The sequence below is a fragment of the Cupressus sempervirens genome, chromosome 7, assembly GCF_028749045.1.
Source record: "Cupressus sempervirens isolate cs-2001-9-10 chromosome 7, ASM2874904v1, whole genome shotgun sequence".
NCBI lineage: Eukaryota > Viridiplantae > Streptophyta > Pinopsida > Cupressales > Cupressaceae > Cupressus > Cupressus sempervirens.
In genome coordinates, this window is record NC_143124.1 from 202,972,047 (window position 1) to 202,996,890 (window position 24,844).

The window sequence follows — 24,844 nt, forward strand, 5'->3', positions numbered from 1 at the left end:
TATTGATTCTAGACACCATAATTATTCTTTAAAAAGTTGAGAACGGTAAACTTTTCTAATTATTGCTTGTACATGCAATCCCTCCTAACATATCTCAATATCAGAGTAGTTAACACTACCCTTTTTGGGGGCCCATAGAATCTGCATGATACAGAATGGTAGTATTTATAGCGAAGAGCCCCAACATTACATACAGTCCAATACTATTTCATTTTGAATCAAAGCCTTTTTGGCAAGTATGACACGGTACAAAATTTGAACAAGCACATTGAACAAAGCGATTATACAAAGCTAAAAGCAGCTCGAATTACCATAAATCCAAAATGATTCAAAAGGATCCCTACATTTTCCCACCTGCGATTTCAAAGCACGAAATCCCCGAGAGCCAAAATCTAATTAATGTAACCATTAATTAATCTACAGCAGCGAAGATCCAGCAGGACCGACACCCAAGTGAAGATTCAAACCATTAGCCGAACCAGAGACATGAAATGAACTTTCAAAACCCGCCTGTAATTCACCATTCTGAGGCCGCTGCAAATATTTGTGGGGAGGATAGAAAGATCCATCGCCGCCATAGACCGAAGAAGCAAAGGAAGAAAAGCCAGTCTGCGTTGGCGGCACGAAGAGCCAGGAGGGCCGAAAGAAGGAAGAGCCGCCAGGGGCAATCATGCCGCCATAGTACGGACCAAGGAGAGCCAAGCGGGTTTCCATGGATTTCCGTACAGACTGTTAACGGCCCTTTCATGGGCTCTCTTCGCTCTCTGCAGCTCTTTCTTGTGGGCATTTTGATGGCCTCCCAAAGCCTGAGAATTGCCAAACTTGCGGCTGCAGAAATGACATTCGAATTTCCTGCCATTGATGTTCTCTACCACGTTGGACCTTTCTTTGATCTCCTCGCTCGCCACGCTGGATTTCTCCTTCTCTTCGTTCTTATCTGAATCTTCGGCCCTCTGCGTGAGCTCCACTCCGAACAATCGAAGCAGCTTTTCAGGCTTTGGAGTGCCTTCATTGGTTTCTTCCATATATTTTGTCTTCAGCAACCCAGTGGACTCCATTAGGTGGTCTTGGTCTTCTTGTTGTTGTTGTTTTTGCAGAAGCAGGGCCAGGGAAAGTCCCCACGGATTATCTGAATGGGGGAAAAGCAATAAATTTGTCCAACTAGGAGATTCTCATCATAATTGAAATTTGGGGGGCCTGTAAGGGCGTTACGAGTGTGACAGGCATGGTGAGTGAATGAATAGAGCATTACCACTATCACTACCACAATCAGTCAATCAATCAATGCCTCTGATTAACGCCCATGATAGCCTTGCCCCAACCTTCACATGTCGGCCCATCTATATTCATTCAAATTCCCCTCCCCCTCACAAAATAGCAACTTTCTTTTACATAGGATAAAACGTATTGCTGGAATAGGTGAAAGGGATTTTGACTACCATGAAACTGTCTCCTCTGCATGAAGTTGTTCCCGTGAATTAGCAAGATGCTGGTCTGTGCTCCCACCATGATGGACTTTGATTGCCATGAAACTGTCGTCAAACTGTCTCCTCTGCATGAAGTTGTTCCCGTGAATTAGCAAGGTGCTGGTTTGTGCTCCCGCCATGATTACCCAGCAATACGTTTTATCCTATATAAAAGAAAGTTGCTATTTTGTGAGGGGGAAGGGAATTTGAATGAATATAGATGGGCTGGCATGTGAAGGCTGGGGCAAGGCTATCATGGGTGTTAATCAGAGGCATTGATTGATTGACTGATTGTGGCAGTGATAGTGGTAATGCTCCATTTATTCACTCACCATGCCTGTCACACTCGTAACGCCCTGATAGGCCCCCCAAATTTCAATTATGATGTGAATCTCCTAGTTGGACAAATTTATTGCTTTTCCCCCATTCAGATAATCCGTGGGGACTTTCCCTAGCCCTGCTTCTGCAAAAACAACAACAACAAGAAGACCAAGACTGCCTAATGGAGTCCACTGGGTTGCTGAAGAGAAAATATATGGAAGAAACCGATGAAGGCACTCTGAAGCCTGAAAAGCTACTTCAATTGTTCAGAGTGGAGCTCATGCAGAGGGTCGAAGATTTAGATAAGAATGAAGAGAAGGAGAAATCCAGCGTGGCGAGCAAGGAGATCAAAGAAAGGTCCAGTGTGGTAGAGAACATCAATGGCAGGAAATTCGAATGTCATTTCTACAGCCGTAAGTTTGGCAATTCTCAGGCTTTGGGAGGCCATCAAAATGCCTACAAGAAAGAGCAGCAAAGAGCGAAGAGAGCCCATGCAAGGGCCGTTAACAGTCTGTACGGAAATCCCATGCAAAACCGCTTGGCTCTCCTCGGTCCGTACTATGGCGGCATGATTGCCCCTAGCGGCGCTTCCTTCTTTCGGCCCTCCTGGCTCTACGTGCCACCAATACAGACTGGCTTTTCTTCCTTTGCTTCTTTGGTCTATGGCGGCGATGGACCTTTCTATCCTGCCCACAAATATTTGCAGCGGCCTCAGAATGGTGAATTACAAGCGAGTTTTGAAAGATCATTTCATGTCTCTAGTTCAGCTAATGGTTTGAATCTTCATTTGGGTGTCGGTCCTGCTGGATCTTCGCTGCTGTAGATTAATTAATGGTTACATTAATTAGATTTTGGCTCTCATGATGAACAAAGTGAGCATGTGCATCAACATGCTTGGAGCGATGTTGGGATGACTGATTATGTGCCATGAAGATCGCACTACGGCTGTCACAAAATAGATTATATTCATTTTGATGAACTTTCAAGTCACCAAGTAACTGCTGAAGCCAAATCATTTCGCTTGCACCTTCAAAAAGAGCTAAGTATTTAGCTTCAGCTGAAGAAAGAGCAATGGAATGTTGCAACCGTGATGCCCAGCTGATCGCAGCTCCAGCAAATGTGAAGATGTAACCAGTGGTAGACCTTTGTTTATCCAAGTTTCCAGCAAGATCAGAATCAGTGTAACCTTGTAGCTGAACTTTGTTTCTGCCAAAACATAAAGCATAATGTGAAGTGCCTTTTAGATACCTTAGTATCCATTTGACAGCTTCCCAATGAGCTTTTTCGAGATTGCTCATGAACCTGCTCACAACTCCCACCGCATGAGCAATGTCGGGGCAAATAGAAACCATAGCATACATAATACTACCAATGGCTGATTTGTATGAAATTTTCTCCATAAATTCTTTTTCTTCCTGTGTTTGAGGACATAATTCAGAACTTAATCGAAAGTGACTAGCAAGAGGAATAGGAATTACTTTGGATTCGGCCATGCCAAATCTTTCAACAACTTTGTCAATGTATTGTTTCTGAGACAAAATGATTTCCCTCTTTTTCCTATCCCTTGTGATTGTCATGCCAAGAATCTTTTTGGCCACCCCTAAGTCTTTCATTGCAAATTTGCTTGCCAATTTTTGCTTCGACTCATTAACGATTCTTTTGTTTGTGCCAGCTTCTAACATGTCATCGACATAAAGAAGAAGGATGACAAACTCTCCACTTGGAAGTTTCTTGAAGTAGACACATGGGTCTGATTCACATCTTGTGAAATTATGCTCAGCCATGAAGCAATCAAATTTTACATACCACTATCTTGGGGCTTGTTTCAGGCCATACAAGCTCCGATTTAATTTGCAATAAAGGTGTTCATGTCCCTTCTTTACAAACCCTTGTGGCTGTTCCATGTATAGTTCTTCTTCTACATCACCATGTAGGAAAGGGGTTTTCACATCAAGTTGTTCTAATTCAAGATCCCATGCAGCTGCTAATCCCAGAACAGTTCGGATAGTTGTCATTTTGACAACTGGTGAGAAGATTTCATTGAAATCTATCCCTTGTTTTTGATCAAATCCCTTTACCACCAATCTAGCTTTGAAGCGTTTATTGCCTTCCGCTTCATCTTTCACATGATATATCCACTAGTTCCTAAGTGGTCTTCAATTAGGCGGAAGAGAGACCAAATCCCAGGTTTGATTCTTGAGTAAAGAATCTATTTCTTCACGCATTGGTGTTTTCTATTTATCACTATTGACATCATTGAGAGCTGCTTTGAATGTAGATGGTTCTAAAAATTTTGAAACTAGAATTGAAGGCTCTGCTTCTTCAGCGTACAATAATTCATAATCAGAGAATTTAGCTGGTATTTTCCTTTCTCTAGTAGAATTTCTCAAGCCTTGAGGATTTTCTTGTTCTCCTCTATCTTTAATAGCAGTCCTTTTAGGATAGACATCACTTTGATTTTTATTAGATTCTGAAATGGTCATATCACATAACTCATGAGGGCTTCCTTTTGAGACAATGTATCGTCTTTGTTGTGTATTGGAACTGTGAGATTTGTTTCCAATATCATGAGGGTATGTTTGATCAAACACTTGAAGATTATTTTGAAGTGTGCCTTCTCCTTGTGATATATTTGTATTGGGTGCCTCAAAACCGATATGTAAACTATGTTGATTTGGAGACATGTTACCTCTACCTGCCATATTACATACATGGTGAAAGGGACTTTGACTGCCATGAAACTATCGTGAAACTGTCTCCTCTACATGAAGTTGTTCCTGTGAATTACCAAGATGCTGGTCTGTGCTCCCACCATGATTACCCTGCACATTAACGTCCTGCAAATCAATTTGCAGGCCCTGTGAAACAACTCTAACACATTGGGGATGGAGTTTTGCACCCTGCACATTCACCTCTGTTACGTGCGTTTGAACCTGGTTTTCATTTGCCCCTTGTGGATTATGTGTAGGCTGCGGATTAGTTGGACGGACACTCTGAAATTGCCCATGTGTATTGCCAAGATTGTGGCTTGAGTTTCCACTATGCTCAAATGGATATAGTGACATACGTTTATTATGAGTACTCTGTATATAGACGAGATTGCCATGGATATCAATTGGCATAGCTTGCAAATTACTCTCATCCTCCAGATTGATGTCCTGCGGTTCTATTTGCCCACCCTGCATCTGTGGATGAGCATTATAGTCCTTTGACTGATAGCCCATTGTAGTAAGAGGATCCCTTGTACTTTGGTTTGAAAAAATTTCACAAGCTTAATTGTGATGGAGAGACAAATTCCTGTCATGAGAAGAGATATCAAAAAACTCTTGTGTAGAACTATCATCATGTCCTGTGTTCCCAAGAGTGGAAGAAGATGATAAATTTGGAAATAGTACAGAGGTAAGACTATATAAAATAGTGTTAGAAACTATTTGTGGATTCAATCCAACATTCCTTTGTGCAGCGATTGGCACAAATTCTTTTTCAGACATTTCCTGAGAATTTAATGCTGGAAATGTTTTCTCATTGAAGACAATGTCTCTGCTTCTAATAATCTTCTTATTAGTTAAGCTCCAAAGCCTGAAGCCAAACTGATCCTCTCCATAGCGAACGAATATGCAAGGCTTAGATTTAGGATCCAGCTTGCTTCTTTTTTCTTTGGGCACATGTACAAAAGCTTGACAACCAAAAACTTTAAGATGAGAATAAGAGAGTCTTCTACCTTGCCATTCCTCTTCTGGAATTCCAAAGTTCAACCTTGAAGAAGGACTTCGATTAATGAGATATACGGCTGTATTACATGCCTTAGCCAAAATTTCTTTGCCCAATCCTGCATTAGAAATCATACACCGAGCTTTCTCCATTATTGTCCTATTGAGTCTTTTCACTACCCCATTTTCTTGAGGGGTGTAGGGTACAACTTTCACCCTACGAATAACATTATCTGCACAATAATTTTCGAAGTCCAATGAACAAAACACAGCTCCATAATCCGTTTTTAAAATTTTAATCTTATGACCCCTTTGGTTTTCAACAAGAGCTTTTAAAGCTTTAAACTTAGAAAAAACTTCAAATTTATTTGCCATCATGTATATCCATACTTTCCTAGTACAGTCATCAAGGAATGTAACAAAAAATTTTAAACCTCCTAAAGAGCTTACCTCAACTGGACCAAAGACATCCAAGTGTACAAGTTAAAATGATTTCTCCTTGAGATCATGTCCATCTTTCAAGAAGCTAACCCGCTTTTGTTTTCCGTAAAGACAATGTTCACAAAATTCCAAATTTTCTGATTGGAGACTCGGTAGTTGATCCCTTTTGAGCATTATCTCAAGGCCCTTTTTGCTCATGTGGCCTAATCTTTGATGCCAAAGTGTTGTATCGCTGCCCATGACTGTCATAGCAACCCCTATTTCAGTAGGATTCTCAAGGAGATAGAGATTGCCAACTTTTTTTCCCTTGGCAATTATTCTCGAACCCTTGGTAACTTTTCAACTATCCGGATATAAGAAGGGATAATATCCTTGGGCAAAGAGTTGATTGACCGAAATCAGATTTCGCTTTAATTTGGGAACATGGCGAACATCTTTTAATAGCCATTTCCCTCCATCTTCCAACTGTAACAAAATGTCACCTTTGCCAACTATTTCGTAGGATTTATTGTCTCCAAGAAATACCTCTCCAAATTGACCTTCATGGTAGTTTGTGAAACAATCCGTACATGAAGTAGCATGGAAAGAAGCTCCGAAATCTATCACCCAAGAATCTGATTTTGTGTCACTTGTAGAAAGAACTAAAGCACATTCATCTTTCTCATATGCTGTATTTGCTTCCATGTTTCTCACATTTTCTTGTGCTTTCTTGTAAGTCCGACAATTTCTCTTTGTGTGGCCAGGCTTACCACAAAACCAGCATTCACCATTCCTACCTCTTGACCTTGAACGATTGGGTGACTTTTATCTTCGCTAATTGTAATTATTATTTCCTCTATGATGGCTTCTTCCTCTTCTCTCAGTGCTGACCATACTGAGAGCATCACCGGGTGAGGTGTCTTTGTTACTCCTTCTCATGTCTTCACTTAATAAAGTGGCAACAACTTCATCATAGCCCAGCTTTGACTTCGTAGAGCTTGAAGTACTTACAGCTGTAACTACGGGATCCTAATTGTCAGGTAAAGAACATAACAATATGATTGCTTTGGATTCGTCATCTTGACTCATACCAACCGAGCTTGCTTGACATAATAGGGTGTTCAAATCATTTATATGATTTGACATTGCAATCCCTTCCTTCATTTTTAGTTTGTAGAGTTTCTTCATAATGAAAATTTTGTTTTCAGCCGACGCTGTTTGATACATATTCTGAAGTTTGTCCCAAACATCTTTCGTTGAGGTCTCATTTGAGACATTGAACAAGACATTTTTTTCTATTGAGAGAAAAATGGATGCCATCGCCTTGTCATCCATCTTTTGCCAATCTTCATCAGTCATTGTAGATGGTTTCTTAGAATTTCCTTCGATTGCAAGAGCCAAGTCTTGCTTAACCAGCAAGGAATGCATCTGCACTTTCCATAGGCTGTAATTCTTGCCTGTAAATTTCTCTATTTTCAAATCCTCCATCTTTTCAAAAAATTCAACACTGATTTTCCAATCTGCACACCTCAGACTCTGATACCAATTGGAAGGATTTAAACAAAGAAATTAAATGTCGCAATAAAAAGAAATACATAATACCATATTTATCCTGGTTCACCACAATTGTGGCTACGTCTAGAATGCAGAGTATTGAATTAATAAGAAAAAGTTGTGTACATAATGAGCAGGAGCAACATATAAATGGGCTCCAATAATATTACAAATGAAGAGTCTTTGGAAACCAAGAGACTCGATTATTGGAGGCAATGATGACTGTTGGCCTTCACAATATCAACATCGGAAACATCAAAAGAATCCTGAAGAAGTGATTACTAAAATCTCTTTCGAATGAGAAGAACTTGCATCGATTCAATGTTCTCCAAAACATATTCAAGCCAAAATTTACAAACCAATACCATTTACTGAAGCCCATGCAATAAAAACATATTCGAAAGAGTGAAAAACTTATGAAGGAAACCCTTTTATTCTAAAATTTGTATGATACACAACTGTGAACACAAAAAACTTCATGCTATCCATTAAGTTGGACGACCATATGACTGTCAACAGCTAGAGGCTCTTCTCTTTTACACTTTTGACATCTTCTATGTCCCTTTACATCAAATAGACTCTACCTCTTATAATTTCTTTGGCAGTTACAAATGCTGATCATAATGACGGTTTAGATTGTAGAATAGTTTCAATGCCCTGTTTGCATGTTTGTACAAATTATAAAATTTATAATTTTATAAGTTTGTACTTATGAATACAATTACTTAGACTCATTTACATGGATTGATTTATTATATCCTTCCATAATATTACAGACAAAAATGATATTTTAGAATCAAAATCCACTGGAATGCATATGTGATCGGTGCCCCTGCACCATTTTAGGTACAACTTATGAACTGATTTTTCGTCATAGAGAGTCAAAGCCTAGTACTCGATAAAACTTGAAGACGTGTCTCACAAGTCTGATTGACCTGTCTTATCCTCCCAGAAGACTTGCGAGTTCAGCAATTTTTCACAAGTACTGTATAATATTTTTGGGTTCTACTTTGACAATCTTACACCATTCCTAGCTTCGCAGAACGTAATAAACCTTGTGAGCTTTCTCATGCTTCTTGATGAGAAAAGAAAACAATCATCTGTGATCTCTTGTCTTGACGTAAATTCCTGGATCACAAAAATTTAGAAAACAAAAATTAGAAACTATTCTACATTCCTGCACTATTATATCATTTCTATGATTTATCCCAATTCAAGGAAAATAAGAAACGAACCTGAATTGTGTTGAGGAAGCCTACAGTTTTCCCAAAAAGCTTTGTAATCAAGCCTCCTAGATAATTTGCACATGAAGTATCACTGTCAAAAACTTGTGCATTTATAGTGATTTTTAACTCCAAATTAATCAAGCGCCACTAAATATTTCACACTACCTCCAAATCCCGCATCCTCCATTTTAGAAGAGATAAAAGTAACAAAAATAGAAAATCTAACCGTCCAATTCCTCAGCATTGACTCCAAAAAAGTTACACAAAAAACCAAAACTACTGGAAACTCATATTCTCTTACTAAGACCAACGAAACCAGGCGTAAAAGAATAAATAATTATTTAAGGCAGGGCATTAAAAACCAGGCATGCTAAGAGAAGGTAAAGCGAAGCTTACCTCTGGAGAAGAGGTTTCTCCCAACCTAGCAGATCGAGTGAGCTATTTCCAACCGGTTCAACAAATCTGCTTAAGCTCAGATCTTATCAACTACAGATCTGGAGGTGGGGAATTTAACGCCTGGAATTCTTTTGAAAGCAGATTTCATGAAATTGAGGGTTCTGAAAACCCATTTTCCCACAATGATTATAGGGCAGGGCTACTGGTGTGGAAAATATGAGATTGTGCAGCAAAAAAAATGGATTATGAATGTTTTAGAATGTGATAGAAATAAATTATGAGGACAGAATTTTTTATGAAAAGTTAGATGTTTCACCCAAAAAAATATACTTAGACTTAGTTTCTGTTTCATGTGTTTTCATTTTTGGATACCCATTTGGGTCAAATAAAGGTTCCAACTCTCACAGTTCCACTATCAGTGTGCTAGAAAATTTCAAAAATATAGGATCATGTAATTGGGCCATCATTTTGGTAAAATAGAAGGTGTGAATTGGCTAGATGAATGTAATTGTGATTTAGAACATTCCAGAAAAAGAATCAGGTCAAAAGACCCCACGGTTTGAAAGTTATTGCAGTTTTTTGGGTTTTGGAGACCCCCTAAGAATGCTTCAAAGTTAGGTTAGGGGCATTAAATGACCCCAAAAAGGGCCAAAAAATGGGGGACAAGAAAATCTGGTCCATAGGGCTATAGAACGCTTTGAGAGCTTTTCAAAAATGTAAACGGTTCGTCAATCGAAGCTACGGTTCAAAAGTTATGCCTCCCGAAAGTTCGGTTACTATTTCTAGATTCTTCTAGATTTGCACCGACTTCTAATGCAGCTTCTGGAGCCTTCTATTTGGTCAGTGGATGCCTACTAGCACTTTCTAGAATGTATTCATAGTCCTTAACCCTTCGGGGTCTATTTAAGGAGATTCGTGGCATTGTAAAAGGCAGTTCGGAGTGGAGTTTGAGAGGAGGTACTGAAAGGAGAAATTATCTCCAGATTTATGCTATTGTAAGCCCTTAGGACATGTTTTGAAGTTTATTTTCTCTATACTGAATGTACTAGCTTATTTTTTAGTTAATACAATTTCCCTTTTCTGTTGTGTCCATTCTGTGCTTGGGTTGTGTCCCCATCACATGTGGACAATGCTCATTAAGGTACTGGATGTCTTCATTTGTATGTTTACCTATACAGATTCTATTTAGAATAAGAATGAATGTAGTATCTTTTTGTCGCATTATGGTTGTCAAAGAGTAACACTTTATGTAGTCTTTCCAGAAATTGTAAGGCATTAATTCTTGAGAAGTTAGTCTGGTTTCAAAAACATTAGAATCTAGAATCGGTAAAGCTTGGTATAGATTGCCACAGAAGATTGTGTCTAAGCCTCCAAAGTGAACAATAGGTTTTAACATGATGTCACGTAGACATAAGTCAATGTATTGTAAGAAAGTCGATCCTACCAAGGATATCTCATCTATGAGCAGAACATGTAATTGGCAGTAGTGCTTGCACATTTTGTCTACTACATCACTGTTCAAAGGGATGAATTCAGACTTGTTGAATGGTATGTGTAATGTTGAATGTAGTGTGACACCTCCAATGTTATAGGCTGCTTTTCCTGTATATGCTGCAATCAATCCCTTTGGTTTTTCAGGGTCATTGTTGATGTCATTACTATAGAGACGAATGAGTGCATGGTATATTGCCTTTGCAGTAAATGTTCTGCCTGTGCCAGCACCTCCTATTAGGAAGAGATGCACTGGTGTTGTTATATTTTTTTGTTTTTTCATTATGATGTCTTTAACTATTGTTTGTTGTTCATGATTAAGCATTTGACATATTTTGAAGTATTCAAGGTTATCCATGATCTGAGGTTGTTTGCCTATCTCAAATCCAACATGTGGTAATGTACATATGTTTCTACATGATTGTATCAGAATGTCTTTAGATATATCGTATTCTTTAGTTTTTTTTTCATTTTCTTCTAAATTTGATTTCTCAGTGATCCAATCTTTTGAACATAGTTCATTATCCTCTATTTCAATGTCTCCCCATGAAGTGTTCATTTTGTAACAGAATTTAGCACAATTTTTTTCAATAACTTGTTCATGATGTGCATATGCTAGTTGCCATGTGTTGAATTTATGTAATAATGTTTCAACATTTGTCTGAAATGGAACATATAATAGGATTTGTTCTTGGTAATAGTTGTTTGTATCAGTATGCATATTGTAATTCATAAAATGACTAACTGCACTTTTATTTTTCCTTTTAGAATGATTATTTTTCCTTATCCCCTGAGGGACCAGCTGGCATAGGGGCTTTACCCTTATCATCCTTAGGAGTTGGCATAGTAGTTGTTGATGATTGAGAAAATCTATTCCAGGGGCATTTGCATTGCAAGTGCCCATAATCACGCCAAATCCAGCATCTGAAGGGTAGAGTCTCATAATCCAACTGTTGAATCCATGAACAAGGGCCTAAGAAAATTTCCATAGAATCAGGCAGTAGATTAAAAAGATCAACCTCCACGCAAATTCGTACATATGAAATTACCTTTCGATCTTGGGTTTGGGTAGCCAACCCAACTGGTTCTCCAAGCAAAAGAGATATCGAATGAATAATATCCTCTCTCCAAAATTCCAGTGGCAGACGTGGAAGTCAAATCCACACAGGGACCCGAGACAGGATCTCCTCAGCAGAATTGAATTTAGTGTGCCAGGGTTTGATGAACAACCCAACTTGGTTAAAGAAGTATGGGCCTCCTTCGAATACTTTATTCCTGTCCGACATGCTTGAAAAAATAACCATAAAATAGTTGTTAGCCACCAGTAGAATTTCCATATCCCCTTCCAAATTTTGAATTGCGTTGCACCCATGATTTCAACATAGGGAGAGAGAGTCGGAGACCCAAAAACTTACATATGAGTGCATGCTTACCCCAATACTCCACATCTTCTAAAATTTGCTCAGGCTGAATAATCAACACTAGTCGATCATCAGATCTCTCCAAACACCCGTTCATCTTCTTAATTCAGATAGAACCTTTTAATGATGCCACTTTATCTCCAGACGGGATATTGTTCGTCTGGCCTTTAGCCCCTACTCGCATCAGAAAAGATGTAACAGCCATTACCAAATCATTAGAAAAAATCTAAGCCCCAAGGGCCTCCGATTGCCCCATGCTCAGACTCAAAGGCATTATCACCAAGATAAAACCTAAAACCAAATCCACCAGTACCCTATTGTGCCCCTCACACCACTGTAGAAAGAAGACTCCCTCTGTACGCCTAACCCTGGTTGGCCATGACTCCACACCAACATCCAAATCCCTCACCGCAGCTCCCTCACTCCTCCTACGCAGATACTCGCTCCAACCCACAGCCGAGACGTAGAAACAGTAGCTTCAGATATCACAACAAACACCTGAGACCAGCAAGCCTAGGGCACGTAGGCCCTAGCCTCGCAGGATGCGAATCTGCAGTGTAGAGCCATTCGAACAAAAAGACGAAAAAAAAAAGATTGATTTTAATTAAATTGATTTTATTAAATTTTTAATCAATTATAAAATTTAAACAAAACAAATCCCCAAAAATATAATAATTTATATATACATATTAAAAAAAAAAAAACCTTTGCAATTTAAGTCTAATAGGAAAAATATAATTAACCAATCGAAATCCTAATTTCAAATTTTCTTTTCATCTCAAACCCTTCTCGAATCAAATTCTAATTACAATTTCCTTTTACCTACGAATGAGGGTTTCAAATTGAGTTTTCTCTTGATCTCTTGCTTACAGAAGAAACCAACATGCCTATCAGGATTTTCCAAAAAAAATTACAAGATTGAAGGATTCGTGCAATACAAACAATCAATTTCACAATCACGAAGAAAACATGATTATCAACTTGCTTAATTCAATCAATGATCAAAACACAAGACCCTACCTAAAACCTAATGCTAACACACAACCACCCAGAGAATTCACTTCTATCCCAGAACTTCTCTCTAACAATTTTCCTAAAATTTTCCTTCCAAAATTTGGCTCCAAATTTTGCTCCCCAAAAATTCACGTCTCTAAATTCATCCCCCAAAAATGAACTTTCAATTGGTGATAAGGATTTTTCTTCTCAAATCGGGGCACAAATAGTGTGTTCACCCCAAGAGGACTCCTTGCTCACCAGACTTAACTCTTAAATTAACTTTTTTTTAATCTTTCTTTATCTTGTATTAATCTTTTGCATGCATGTTAAAAGAATTATTAAATTACTTTATTTAATTTTCCACTTGACTTCTATTTTTATTAATTTATTAATTTTCAATCTCATGCACACTTTATGCAATTAAAAATATCTTTATTAAGTCCACATATTTTATTTTTTAAATTAATTTCTTTTATTTTAACCTCATGCATACATCATGTGATCTAGAATTCTTTTATAATTTAATATATTTTTACTTCTTAATTTATTTTAGAAATTTAATTGATAAAATATTTATTAACTCAATTAATAATAATATTTAGCATTTATTTATAAATGAACTCTAAATATATTATTATTAAATTAAATAAATATTATCACGTTCTAAATTTAAAATTATAACTTTTATCTCCAAATTTAATTCGTTTTATAATTAATTTCTCAATTAATTAGATACAATTAAATATTAAAGTGTCATAATAATTTCCATTAAATTAAATCATTAATTTAATCTTTTAATTAGACTTAACTAATAGAAAATCCACCAAAGACTCAAACATACGAAACCCATCATAGAAAAACACATATTAAATCAAACAAAAGGGTTATAATCACTAGTTAACGTCATCTAACGCATTCAGAGGGTACTCGACTCAAATACTTGTCCTAATTATCAATTAGGACAAATGGCTTAAAGGTTTATGATTTGGACTTAAGAATTTATCTCCCCGCTCTTACCATTGAGATAATGTGATAAGGTACGCTCATCCTAGAAATTCAAGGAAGTCGATACCTGGTACCTACAACCTGCATAAAACCCATGCATGTACAGATACAATATTCTAAGCTAAACAAGCAATGGCAGGAAGTGGTGCATCGTGTAGATCCCGACTAGCAGGTGACTACGACTCCCTTCCTTAACCACATTAGAAACGCCATACATAAAGAAAACAAACATGCACACCATACACATGCAAGTATGGGGTAAGTATCCATATGATAATTCCATCTAACTAATCATCATCAATAACTGCAAACACTGTGATAATCATCATGCAGATCAAAAAGATAAAGTATCAAGTAATCTCATCATATAATCAACTGAATGTAAAACAATATCTGATAATCTCCAAAACAATAGTACTAATCATCAAACATAAAATTTGCCTAAAAGAGTTTGCAATGATAATAGAAATGCGAACTAGGGGCAAGCACTACACATTTTTACCCCCATTGTAGTGTGTCATAATAATGTCAAATGTCTTTTTTTCATTTTTCACCCAAATTGTCACTATTAACTTCTTTTTGACATTGAGAATTTATAATGCATCCACTTTCTCTCATTCTAAGAATAAAATTGATAGCATCTACAATTTATTTGTCAAACTTGTAGTGATTTGACCAATTAAATTGTCTATAAACTATTGACATGATGGTCAAATCATTTGTCTATTAGTGACTTAACACTTAGTCAATTGGTTAACCAAGCTTGTAGTGTCTACCAAGCTTGTAGTGTTAACAAAGTGAATGAAGGTAGTATTGACCGAGCCATGCAGTGTCAACCAAGTCTACCGAGTTCTTTAGTATTTGCCAAGTCATCCAATGCTGACTGAGTTCCTATTACCCCATGTGATTAGTATGGACCGAGCATCTACATCAACCGAGTACCAGAGTTTTCCAAGTGTTGACAAATGGTTGGTTTGATATTTTTTACATTATTTGTGGTCAATATGGGTGAGCATGGAAGTAAAGGCTTCCACATGCTCATGTGATTTGAAAGCAATGTGGAAAGGAGTCTAAAGTGGTAGGTAAAGAAAGTGAGAGATGAATCAAGGAGAAGATACCATGTGTGAGGCACAAAAGAAAAAATTATGGAGATAGGAGTGGATTTTTTTTCAATGCTCCAAGCTAGGCTACTTCTTTTCTCTAGTAATTTTTTTTTTAAAGCTGTTCAATTACCATGCTCGCACCGGAGAAAAAATAAGGGAGAACTTCTAGAGGAGTGGATTATATGTTTTAATCCCCCAAATTACTTTTCTCTAATAATGTTTTTTTCTTTAGTCTCTGCCTTATTTATAATGTAGGGAGCTTATGTTCCTAATTGTTCATATGTAATTAATTTGTGTACTTCAAAAAGCTAAAACCCTAAAGTTATGGGTACTTTTATTTTTATTTTTATTCCTTACAAAAATTTCAAAAATTTCATTGGGCACTAGTATTTTTACTAGGGTTTAAGGTGTTGAAAAAATAGAATAAAAATGGAAAAAATCAACCACCAAGGGCAAAAGAATTCTGGAAGGTTTTGGAGCCAAGAGACTCATTCTTCTTGGAAGACTCTCGAACCTTTAGTCTTTGTAGGACCACTAAGATCTATGTGTACAATCTCCAACTTTGATGTAGTAGTAAACATCTTGCTAGGAAAATAATCTCTGTTATGCTTTGCCAATACACACTCCTTGCAAATTATGTTAGTAGGCTTTACAATCTTAGGAAAATCTCTGACTGCAAACATATTACTAGTTTTCACAATGCTATCAAAGTTGATATGAAAAAATATCTTATGCCATAACCATCATCTACCTTTGTAACTAAACATGTCATTTCAGTAGGATACAGCTGAAATACATTACCTCTAGATCTGGTTTCTATTCCAATTACGTTTCCATCTTTGTCCCTGATCATGCATGTCTTCTCTGTGAACTACAATTGATAACCTTTATCCACTAGTTGTCCAACAGTCAAAAGATTGTGTTTCAAACCATCAACAAAGTATACATCCATAGTGTTAGCCTTACCATCAAGAGTTATAGATCCAATACCTTTAACATGGAAAGTTGCATTATTTCCAAATCTGACAATGCCTCCATCATAACTTTTGAAATTAACAATGATCCTAAACTTACTAGCACATAGTGTACTATCTTTATCATATTCGATTTATTAAATTTCAAGAATTCATCTATAATGGTATTGTAGTTACCCTTATTTTCAGTATCATCAATAAAATTTTGCAATGAAAGCTTCTTACCTTATTTTTTAGACTTTAAGCTTTCAAGATCTAATTCTTCTTCTTGTTCCTCTTCCTCCTACTAGGTAGGAGATTTCTTCTTTCCTTTTTTCGTACCTTTCCTCCTGCAAGTCTCCACTGTTGGAGGCTCAAAAGTTGCTTGTTTCTTCTTGCTCCTCGAGTCCTCCTCCTCTCATTCTTCCAGCTCATATCAGAACATTCTTCCAGCTGATATCAGATCTAAGGCTTTATGATTTCTACATTTCCATCAACCAATTCAATTTTCCAAAACTAAAAACTTTTTTTTTATTCAAATGTTAGAGTATGCATTGTTATTTGATTTTCACCAACTTAACCACTTTGTGCTCATTTAATCTCTACTTTTACTAGTATTAGAAAACCCCTATTTCCTATATTTTTAATCTGTTATTATATGTTACATATATTTCAGTTCTGGCGTGGATTTCTTTTACAAAGCTTGCACATCTTTTGGTCTTCCTTTACACTTGAATGTGATGCTACTCAACTTAGTTTCGAGGGTAAAAAGAGAAGTGCCCATAAAACAGAAAACTAAGATTTTAAAAACAGTCAATCCTAAGTTCATTAATACATTGCAAAATCAATAGTCAATTCCAAGTTTTGATCTTCTCACTTGCTGAACATGGTGCTTTTCATTTCCTTTTTATTTGTCTTTTTTCTTCCATTGTGTTCAATTCAATCCAATTTGATGACAGTTACTTCTAATTCATAACTTGAAGAAATAACCGAAGATGATCTTAAAATTGACAGTTTTAGAGGAGATAAAAAAGAGGAAAGCCCTCAAAGTGGTTACAGAGGTGGAGGAAACATTTTTTCCCCCTATTTTCACACTCAAATCAACCCTAAATTTACTCTACTACACAATCTGACAAACACACATAATGAACTATGGCTAGGTAAATCTTCAATCGGTGAAGGATTAATGACAAAGGAATATCGATGGGCACATGTGAGACCTTTCTGGTGATTTGTTTGTTTGTGTTATATATATTTTTCTTTGGTGGCTCTCATTTAGTATTATTCAGTATATGCAAAGAAGGCCAAATAGCTTATTGGTGACCATTAAAATGTTTTTTTGGTTGGCCAAATTATATCATGGTTTTTTTAAAAAATTCATAATAACATTTTGAAAATTAAATTTACTTCAATTAACATCCATTTCCTTATCCGTACCACAAAGGGAGTTACTATATTAGTAAGTGGTAAGATAACTTCTAAATTTTTTAGGGAAAATGGACTCAATATTGTTGCATTATGATGAATTAATTGATAGTGTGGAGTAAATTTGACAATCATTATTTATTAGAAATTATATGAATACTTTATAATATTAGCTGAAAAATTCTTCTTTAAAACATTTGATTAACTTACAATTGTTTTTTTAATATTGTTGTTTCTTTATTAAAAAATTATCGTATAGATTATAAAATCTCTACTTTATATTTAATAAAATATACTTTTGTTTGAATCTCAATAGTCTTTTTTAATAAGATATAAAAAATGATGATATTTTATACCCATAGAACTTTATGACATTTTACAAATTCAAAAAGAAATTTAAACTTAACAACAATTTTAAAGTTTTGAATTTATATTTTTAAGATAAATAAAATTATTTCATTAAAATACTATCAATGCAAAAGATCCATAATTTGCCACTAACAAAATTATATTGATAGATTAAAAGTCAATTAATTTAAAATTTAAAATTTAAATAAATTCTTCACAAATCATAAATATTGAAGACCTAATACAAGAAACAATATATACTTATATTTTTAGTATTAAGTTAATATATTAAATAACTATTAAATGTTTAAAATCTATCATTTTTTAATCAAAAGGGACTCTAGCTCCATAGAGCTCTTGTTTGTCAATAACTCTCTTATGTCAAATGGTGTCAAAGTGGGGCAGTGTCTAAACAATTTGGCAATGTAGTGGATTGTATTTGCAAAAAGTTATTATAGTTTAAGATTTACAATATAATACTTAGAAAGCAATGACTTGTGATAATAATATTTAATAATTTTTAAACAATATTTAATTCAAATTTCATATAAATGTAATGTTAATATTATAAATTATTCAATATGTTTTATTTTTAGTTCATCCTCAAATAATAAAAATAATTTGATTTTGTGAAGTAGAAAAAATAATCACTAGTTAATATAAGTGATTGCAATGTTATATTGCCTATGACAAATACAAAGACAATAAGAATACACAAACACATTCTAATGGGTGTCATAGGAGTTGGTGTCTAAATTGTGACAAGTGAGTTTAAAGTTGATACACTTTCATATTTTATATTAATGTTTCTATCTTATCTTTTTTTTTTTTCTTCCATACCTAGTAAATGCTTGTGTGAGGTTTTAATTACAATTTTTTTCCAACTTTTTAATCTTTTCTTTTTCTATTGATTGAAATAAATTCGTCTTTATTTATTTTTAATTCTCCTTTCTTTTTTGTTTGTTTTGGTCTTTAATTCTATCTATCTATTCCACCTTTTCTAATTGTGTTGTTTTTCTTCATGTATAGCACCCATCGAACTCATTATTATTTCCCCTTCTTCGCATCTCCACTCTTACCTAAACAGTTTTGACAAACATCTTGATGATGAATCACTTCAAAATATGAATACAAAAAAAAAAGTTTGCACATCCAAATCTATAAGCAACAAGGACGCAAAGCGTCTAGTTCCTGTCGTCATGTATTTTGAATTGTAGGTTACAGTGTTGAGGTGAGAGAACTTGGTAAATTTGTTAATTATTGCTATTTGATTTTCTTGTATTTGTTTTATTTGAGTAAGTAGATAAAGCACTAAGAAAATAGAATCTTGTTTCCATAATTTAGACATGTAATCTTCGGTTCATTGTCTGAAAATGAAAGTCAACATTAATTCTATTTTAAATTACATAATTTATATTGAAGCATATATGTCACATATGATAGTAACAAATAGTTGTTTCATTTTTTTTATTTACTTCATGCCATGTAGACTAATTTTATAGATACAATGCTATAGAGGGTCACAAAGAAATGATCCCTGATTAACAATTTACAAATATGTCTGAAAATAAGGTACATAGTTATAGTCATATTTGGTATAGTACTCAATCGAAGCTATCAGTGGAATATTGTCTGTAAGCATATTTGCAAGATAGCAATTATGTTCATTATAGTTTGCTGCACTTTGTAACAAAGCTTCTTCTAAAATATCTGTAGTTTTTTTATTGTTCTTTGTCCTGCAATGTCAAGAAAAGAATCAAGTTACATATTTGTTATTGGCATATAAAAAAATTGTGTACTAATTTATATTTTCAGTGCTTTCCTTAAAGTATTTGTAGGCTTACCTTTTTAGTTTCTTGATTGTTATGAAGCAGATTGACATGGATAATTGCATTAGCTTGTGTCAATGTGAAAGTTCCTTCAATGCAAAGCTCTCTAAGGATGAATAGAATTCTGGATTTCTGCTGCATGTACTCCTCATACTTGATGTTGCGGAGTGCTGGAATTAACTGTTCAACCATTGTGTTGTCAATGAAGCATGGGATTGGTTGTTTATTTTGATTGAAAAGAATTGTCTTTAGCTGTAACTTGTGGACATAGTTGACATCTTGCTTGCATCGAATACAATGTGCAGTTTCTTCTTCAAGGATTCCATATCCTTCAAATTTGTGTTGGTAGTGTGGGAAAAATGCTCCAAATGGATTGGAGAATGGATTTGTAATCTTTAATTTCCCATTGACCTGTTCCAAAGTATAGTTTCTAGGTGTTAATTACATTTAATAGTAGCAATTGTTTACAATTTAACAGTTGTTTCTATTACCTCTGTAGTTTTCTGCATTATGTCATGTAATATTTGCAATGTCATTTTGTCATTTAACTTGTAAATAAATGTTGATAGGCCTGTACGAAGTGTTTGTTGTCTGTCTGTCCTTGTTATAATGTTTCTAAAAAGCAATGCTAGTGTTTCATTTTGAGCAAGATGTTCTTCTGCTGAGATGTAGTGCCGAATAAAATTTGGATGTATTTCCAATTGCATAAAATATATAGATACAGTTTAAGATATTTTGTTGAGTATTTGTATAATAAATTCTCTAGTAATTTGGAAAAGTATGATTGAAGAGGTGATTGCTACTAATTGTTACCTGTGCTCTATCTTCATCAGAATGGTCGTCCTTTATTTCTAGGATGTTGATGTTGCCTTGTTTTTGAGCTGCAATGACCAATGCGCCTGCTGTTCCAATGGGGTAATTTCTTGTGTTATTCAAAAAGTTCCTTATTGTAGTGCTGGGATGAAATTGTAGTCATTGCATATGCAATCGATTGTTTCAACAGTTCTTGTTTCCTTTAGTACAAGAATGCAATCACAATCACCTCTATCATAGTTTGATTTTGACTGAATCTCAAATCCACTTATGGAAACACCCATGTCTGGGATTATTTTGTCCTCATATTGGGGAATTAAGTTTTAATTGACACTCACTGTTATTGTCATCTCTGCTTTGATATATGTCAAGTTTTCTCGTAAAACATCTCGTGTTTTGTTGACTTTATCAAGGTTGACTTTGTACACAACTAAGACATCTCCTTGAAATGTGTGGCCTCATTTTCTTGCATTTATGTCTTCTATAGAAATGTAGTCAACAGTTTTGACTTTTGTCCTGCATTAGCATATATGTTAGTGCATTTTCCATGTGCATATGAAATTGAAATTTTTTTGAGAAAAAACAAAGATTACCTTTTTGTTGATAGTTCTTGCCTCATTTGTGTAGTCTTTCCTACTCTTTTGTTTGCATCCATTGATTCCTGTACATAAATTGTGGGTAGGAGAAATTGGCTTAGTGCATTAAATTGTTTGTTAGTATGCAAATATTTTGTAATTTGTATAATGTGGTTATGGAGTTTTAAAGTTTGATGTTTATACAATAATTAGTAGAATATTGTTAATATAATTTTTTTTCCATGGATTATTCTGAATCTTTTTTTATTTTGAACATTGTAATATTGCACATTTTGTTTGTTATAGTATATAATTTTGTCAATATCAAGAAGTGGCAAAAGTTGTTATCTGATTTGCTTATTTGAATTGGATGAATTGTTAGTAATTTTAGTAATGTTGGTTGAAATTGTCATTTGTTGGATGGATTTTTAGTACTGTTGTTAGGTGATCAGTCCAGTATGATTCTGATTTGTAGATATTGCGTATATTTGTAGTTGTATTGGACCAAATGTGGTCAATAAGTGGGATGTTAATGTTGTCTATATGTTGTAAGAGAAATTTCAGTTTGTGGTGTTGCATGTAATAGTTGAGAGTTTTAGCTCGAATGTTGTTTGTTTGCATATTTATATTGAAATCTCCTACTATGTAGAATATGTTATTTTGGTCTATGTTGTTCAATATGTATAAAGGAATTAAATATGTATTTGACTTAATAAGATAATGTCCTCATTTTAATTATTGAACTTAGTTATTCAATTAATTAAAATTATGCATTTATGAGGTCATATTCTATTTTATTAATTTCAACATCTTCTCCAAAATCTTTTCTTCAGTTCAGAAATGGAAATTCTTACTTAACTAGAACTTGAAATGGAATTAACTCAGTTAACTTATTATCACACTTAGAAGAGACTCAGTTAACTCTCCATCACACTCGAATCAAAATCAATTAACATCACCTGCATAGGGAATTTTCCATTCTAACCGAATCTTCTTCAAAATCTCAACCATTCATTCCAATTGATCTCGACCGTCAATCAATTCTGGAATTTTATTTAAGGAGCCTTCAATTCTTCATTATAGACTTTGAATTAATTTTCCATCAAACTTATGCTAAAATATCTATTCTTACATATCAATATCATTCTAGTTTTAAATGCATTCATTTAGAATAATATGCTCTTTTTATTTCTTATCTTACTATGCATTTCATATAGATTAATTTTCATTCTCATATTGCTTAATTGAATCCTTCATATTAGAGGTCTGGTTTCTAGCTTCTCATTCTAAGAGCAATAGCATAATCCATCTAGTTAGGAGACAATAGATCAGTTTGCCAAATTGTTTCAGGTGAATGACTCAATATTCATTCTGGGATGAATTCACATATAAGGATCATGTTGAAGTGTGTGTGAAGATCAAGGCCCATATTTCATGCATACACTCTCCACTTGCATGGATTCAGTACCCATAATGATATGTGGCAGTGAGAGCACCTATTGTGTCTTCACTACTTCATCCCCATCATTAGAAAGTGTACCTACTTGTACATATGTTGGGTTTTCAAGCTTCAATTGTGCACTCATGTTAGGCACTAAGGTCATATATTTTACAATTGTCTCCTTAGTTTCTTTCCTAACATATTCATAATTTCCTTCCATCAGAAGAATTAATCTTCTTTTTATCCTTCACAACGGCTCAACACCCTTCAAAATTCTATCTAATTCCTCCTTAGAATCAACATTACATAGTTTTTTTATCACTTTGATCCTCATATTCATATCTTCCTTTGATTTCCTTCTTTTCCTATTTACAAGCCTATTATACAGATCCTCTGGTATTTTATTCTATCTCAAACCTTTTCTTCCTCAAAATCATGTTCCTCATTATGGCATTTTCTAACTGCCTCCTATCCATATTGTTATACAAATCAAAATATTTATTCAACTGTACAAAAATTGTCATCATTAATAATTTCCATGTTAAAGTTTTTAACCTTTGCCTTCCATGCTTTCTTTCTAATTTTTGTTCTTCCTTCTTGAACATTCTAGACTCCTAGTTTATCTTTTCTTTCATTCTTTGATTGCTTAGAATCACTGACTTGCACTATTTTTCTTCTCTTTCCAGGACTGCTAGTGGTCTACTTGACCCTTTTCTTAGTTCCTAGTGTAGGTTCATGCTTCACCTTTACTATTCTCTCTGATTTCTATTGTCCAATTGATGATTCAACCTTTGCATGTTTTTTGGATGATGACTCCAAGTCTTGACTGGTTACATTGGTACAACTAATGCATATGATGCAAATGGGGCTTGTGCACTTGGTTGTGCCACTGTTACACCTTTTGAAGGTCCTAAAACTATAATGATAGTTGTGGCCAACATTGTATTCTATCCACAAGCCTTCATCTACAATGCTTTACCTTTTATTTCATTGGACTTTTTTCTATTCATGCTAGATTCCTTAAGAATGGAATCTATCTCTTTTTGAACTTTTTTCTTGCTTTCCTTGTTGTACAGTATTGAATGAACTATTCTCCTCTTTTACTCATATGTACCCCATCTAGAGCATTCTCAATCCTTCTCTAACTAGAGTATGATTTTTACATACTCTTCTATGAGCTCAACACTCATCTCATATCCCATAGGCTCTATAAATTTAACTTTGGTAATTACTACTTTCATGTAGGTGTTGTTAGTTTCCACCATGAAGCACATTTCTTTCTTGTACTTTCCTACCATAGAGGGAGGTATTCTATACCTTTATTTCATCTTAGACTAGAAATCTTCATCATTCTATCGATGTCATCATCTCTAACATTTTTTGGATTTGATTTGTAGCATTGAGTCACCATCTTCATTGCACACTTGTTGTTATCCCAATTTATCAATCCATGAAACTTCCTTGTAGCATAAAATAATATATGAGTCAACGAGGACTCAAATTTGGAAACTGCATTCTTTGTCTTCTTAAGCTTTGCAATGTTGTCTAATAGTTGTAATCTAATAATCTTGAACAAATTAACCTTTCTTGCTTGCATATCCTTTGCATAGGCTGCATGGAAAAATCTAGTTGGTATTGAGTTAACCCTTGATCCATGGTTTAACTTGTACCCTAATATATTGGTTAATAACTTTACTCCTTTATCTTGAATGGATTCTACACTCATGTTTCCTCCATTAAACTTTGTATTCAAGTTTCTCTCAACCATCTTCCTGACATCTTTCTCATTAACAGAATTGCAACCTTCATTACTCAATCTTGTAACCTTTTGAATTATGTCATTGTCAATAACAATCTTCTCATCTACTAACCAAAACATATCATCATGTAGCCTACTCAAAATGATTCAGGCTCTATCATGATTGTCAAACTCCATATAAAACATATACTTCACTAGATTCAAATTCTCTAGGTGTGCATACTCCAACTTCAAGGATAAGTCACTGTCATACATCTTTCCCAAGTTCTCATGAATCTCTTCATCACCTATGCTCTCAATCTTACAATGGATGTAACTTTTGATATCCTCAACATGCACCATATTTTCTAAAACTTGCAAAAATACAACTAATAAATCATCCAATAACGAAATAAATGGATGTTTCCTAAACTCATATTGTGGTTGATTTTACTTACATCATACACATTCTAACTTGCCATTTGAACTGTAACTCAAAATACTAAAAAAATGGATTCAATCTTCGCAAAATACCTTAAAATCATAATTTAGGGCTTTTGCAACTTTTTGGTTCTCCAACTCACTTCGCACTTCAACTCACTATCAAAACTCT

At 34.8% G+C, this 24,844-nt stretch overlaps 1 protein-coding gene and 1 pseudogene across 1 annotated transcript; one reads left to right on the forward strand and one right to left on the reverse strand.

Moving 5' to 3' along the window:
* Window positions 1–348: 348 nt before the first annotated feature.
* On the reverse strand, window positions 349–1,125 carry LOC149546201 (zinc finger protein 6-like; annotated as a pseudogene).
* An 843-nt stretch (window positions 1,126–1,968) lies between these two features.
* LOC149546202 (zinc finger protein 6-like) lies at window positions 1,969–2,610 on the forward strand. The gene has a single exon (XM_089793907.1). The coding sequence runs from the start codon at window positions 1,969–1,971 to the stop codon at window positions 2,608–2,610; it is 642 nt and encodes a 213-aa protein (XP_089650033.1).
* Window positions 2,611–24,844: the final 22,234 nt, after the last annotated feature.

Coding starts and splice junctions, on each gene's coding strand:
- LOC149546202 (XM_089793907.1), top strand. CDS start 1,969: ATGGAGTCCACTGGGTTGCTGAAGAGAAAATATATGGAAGAAACCGAT.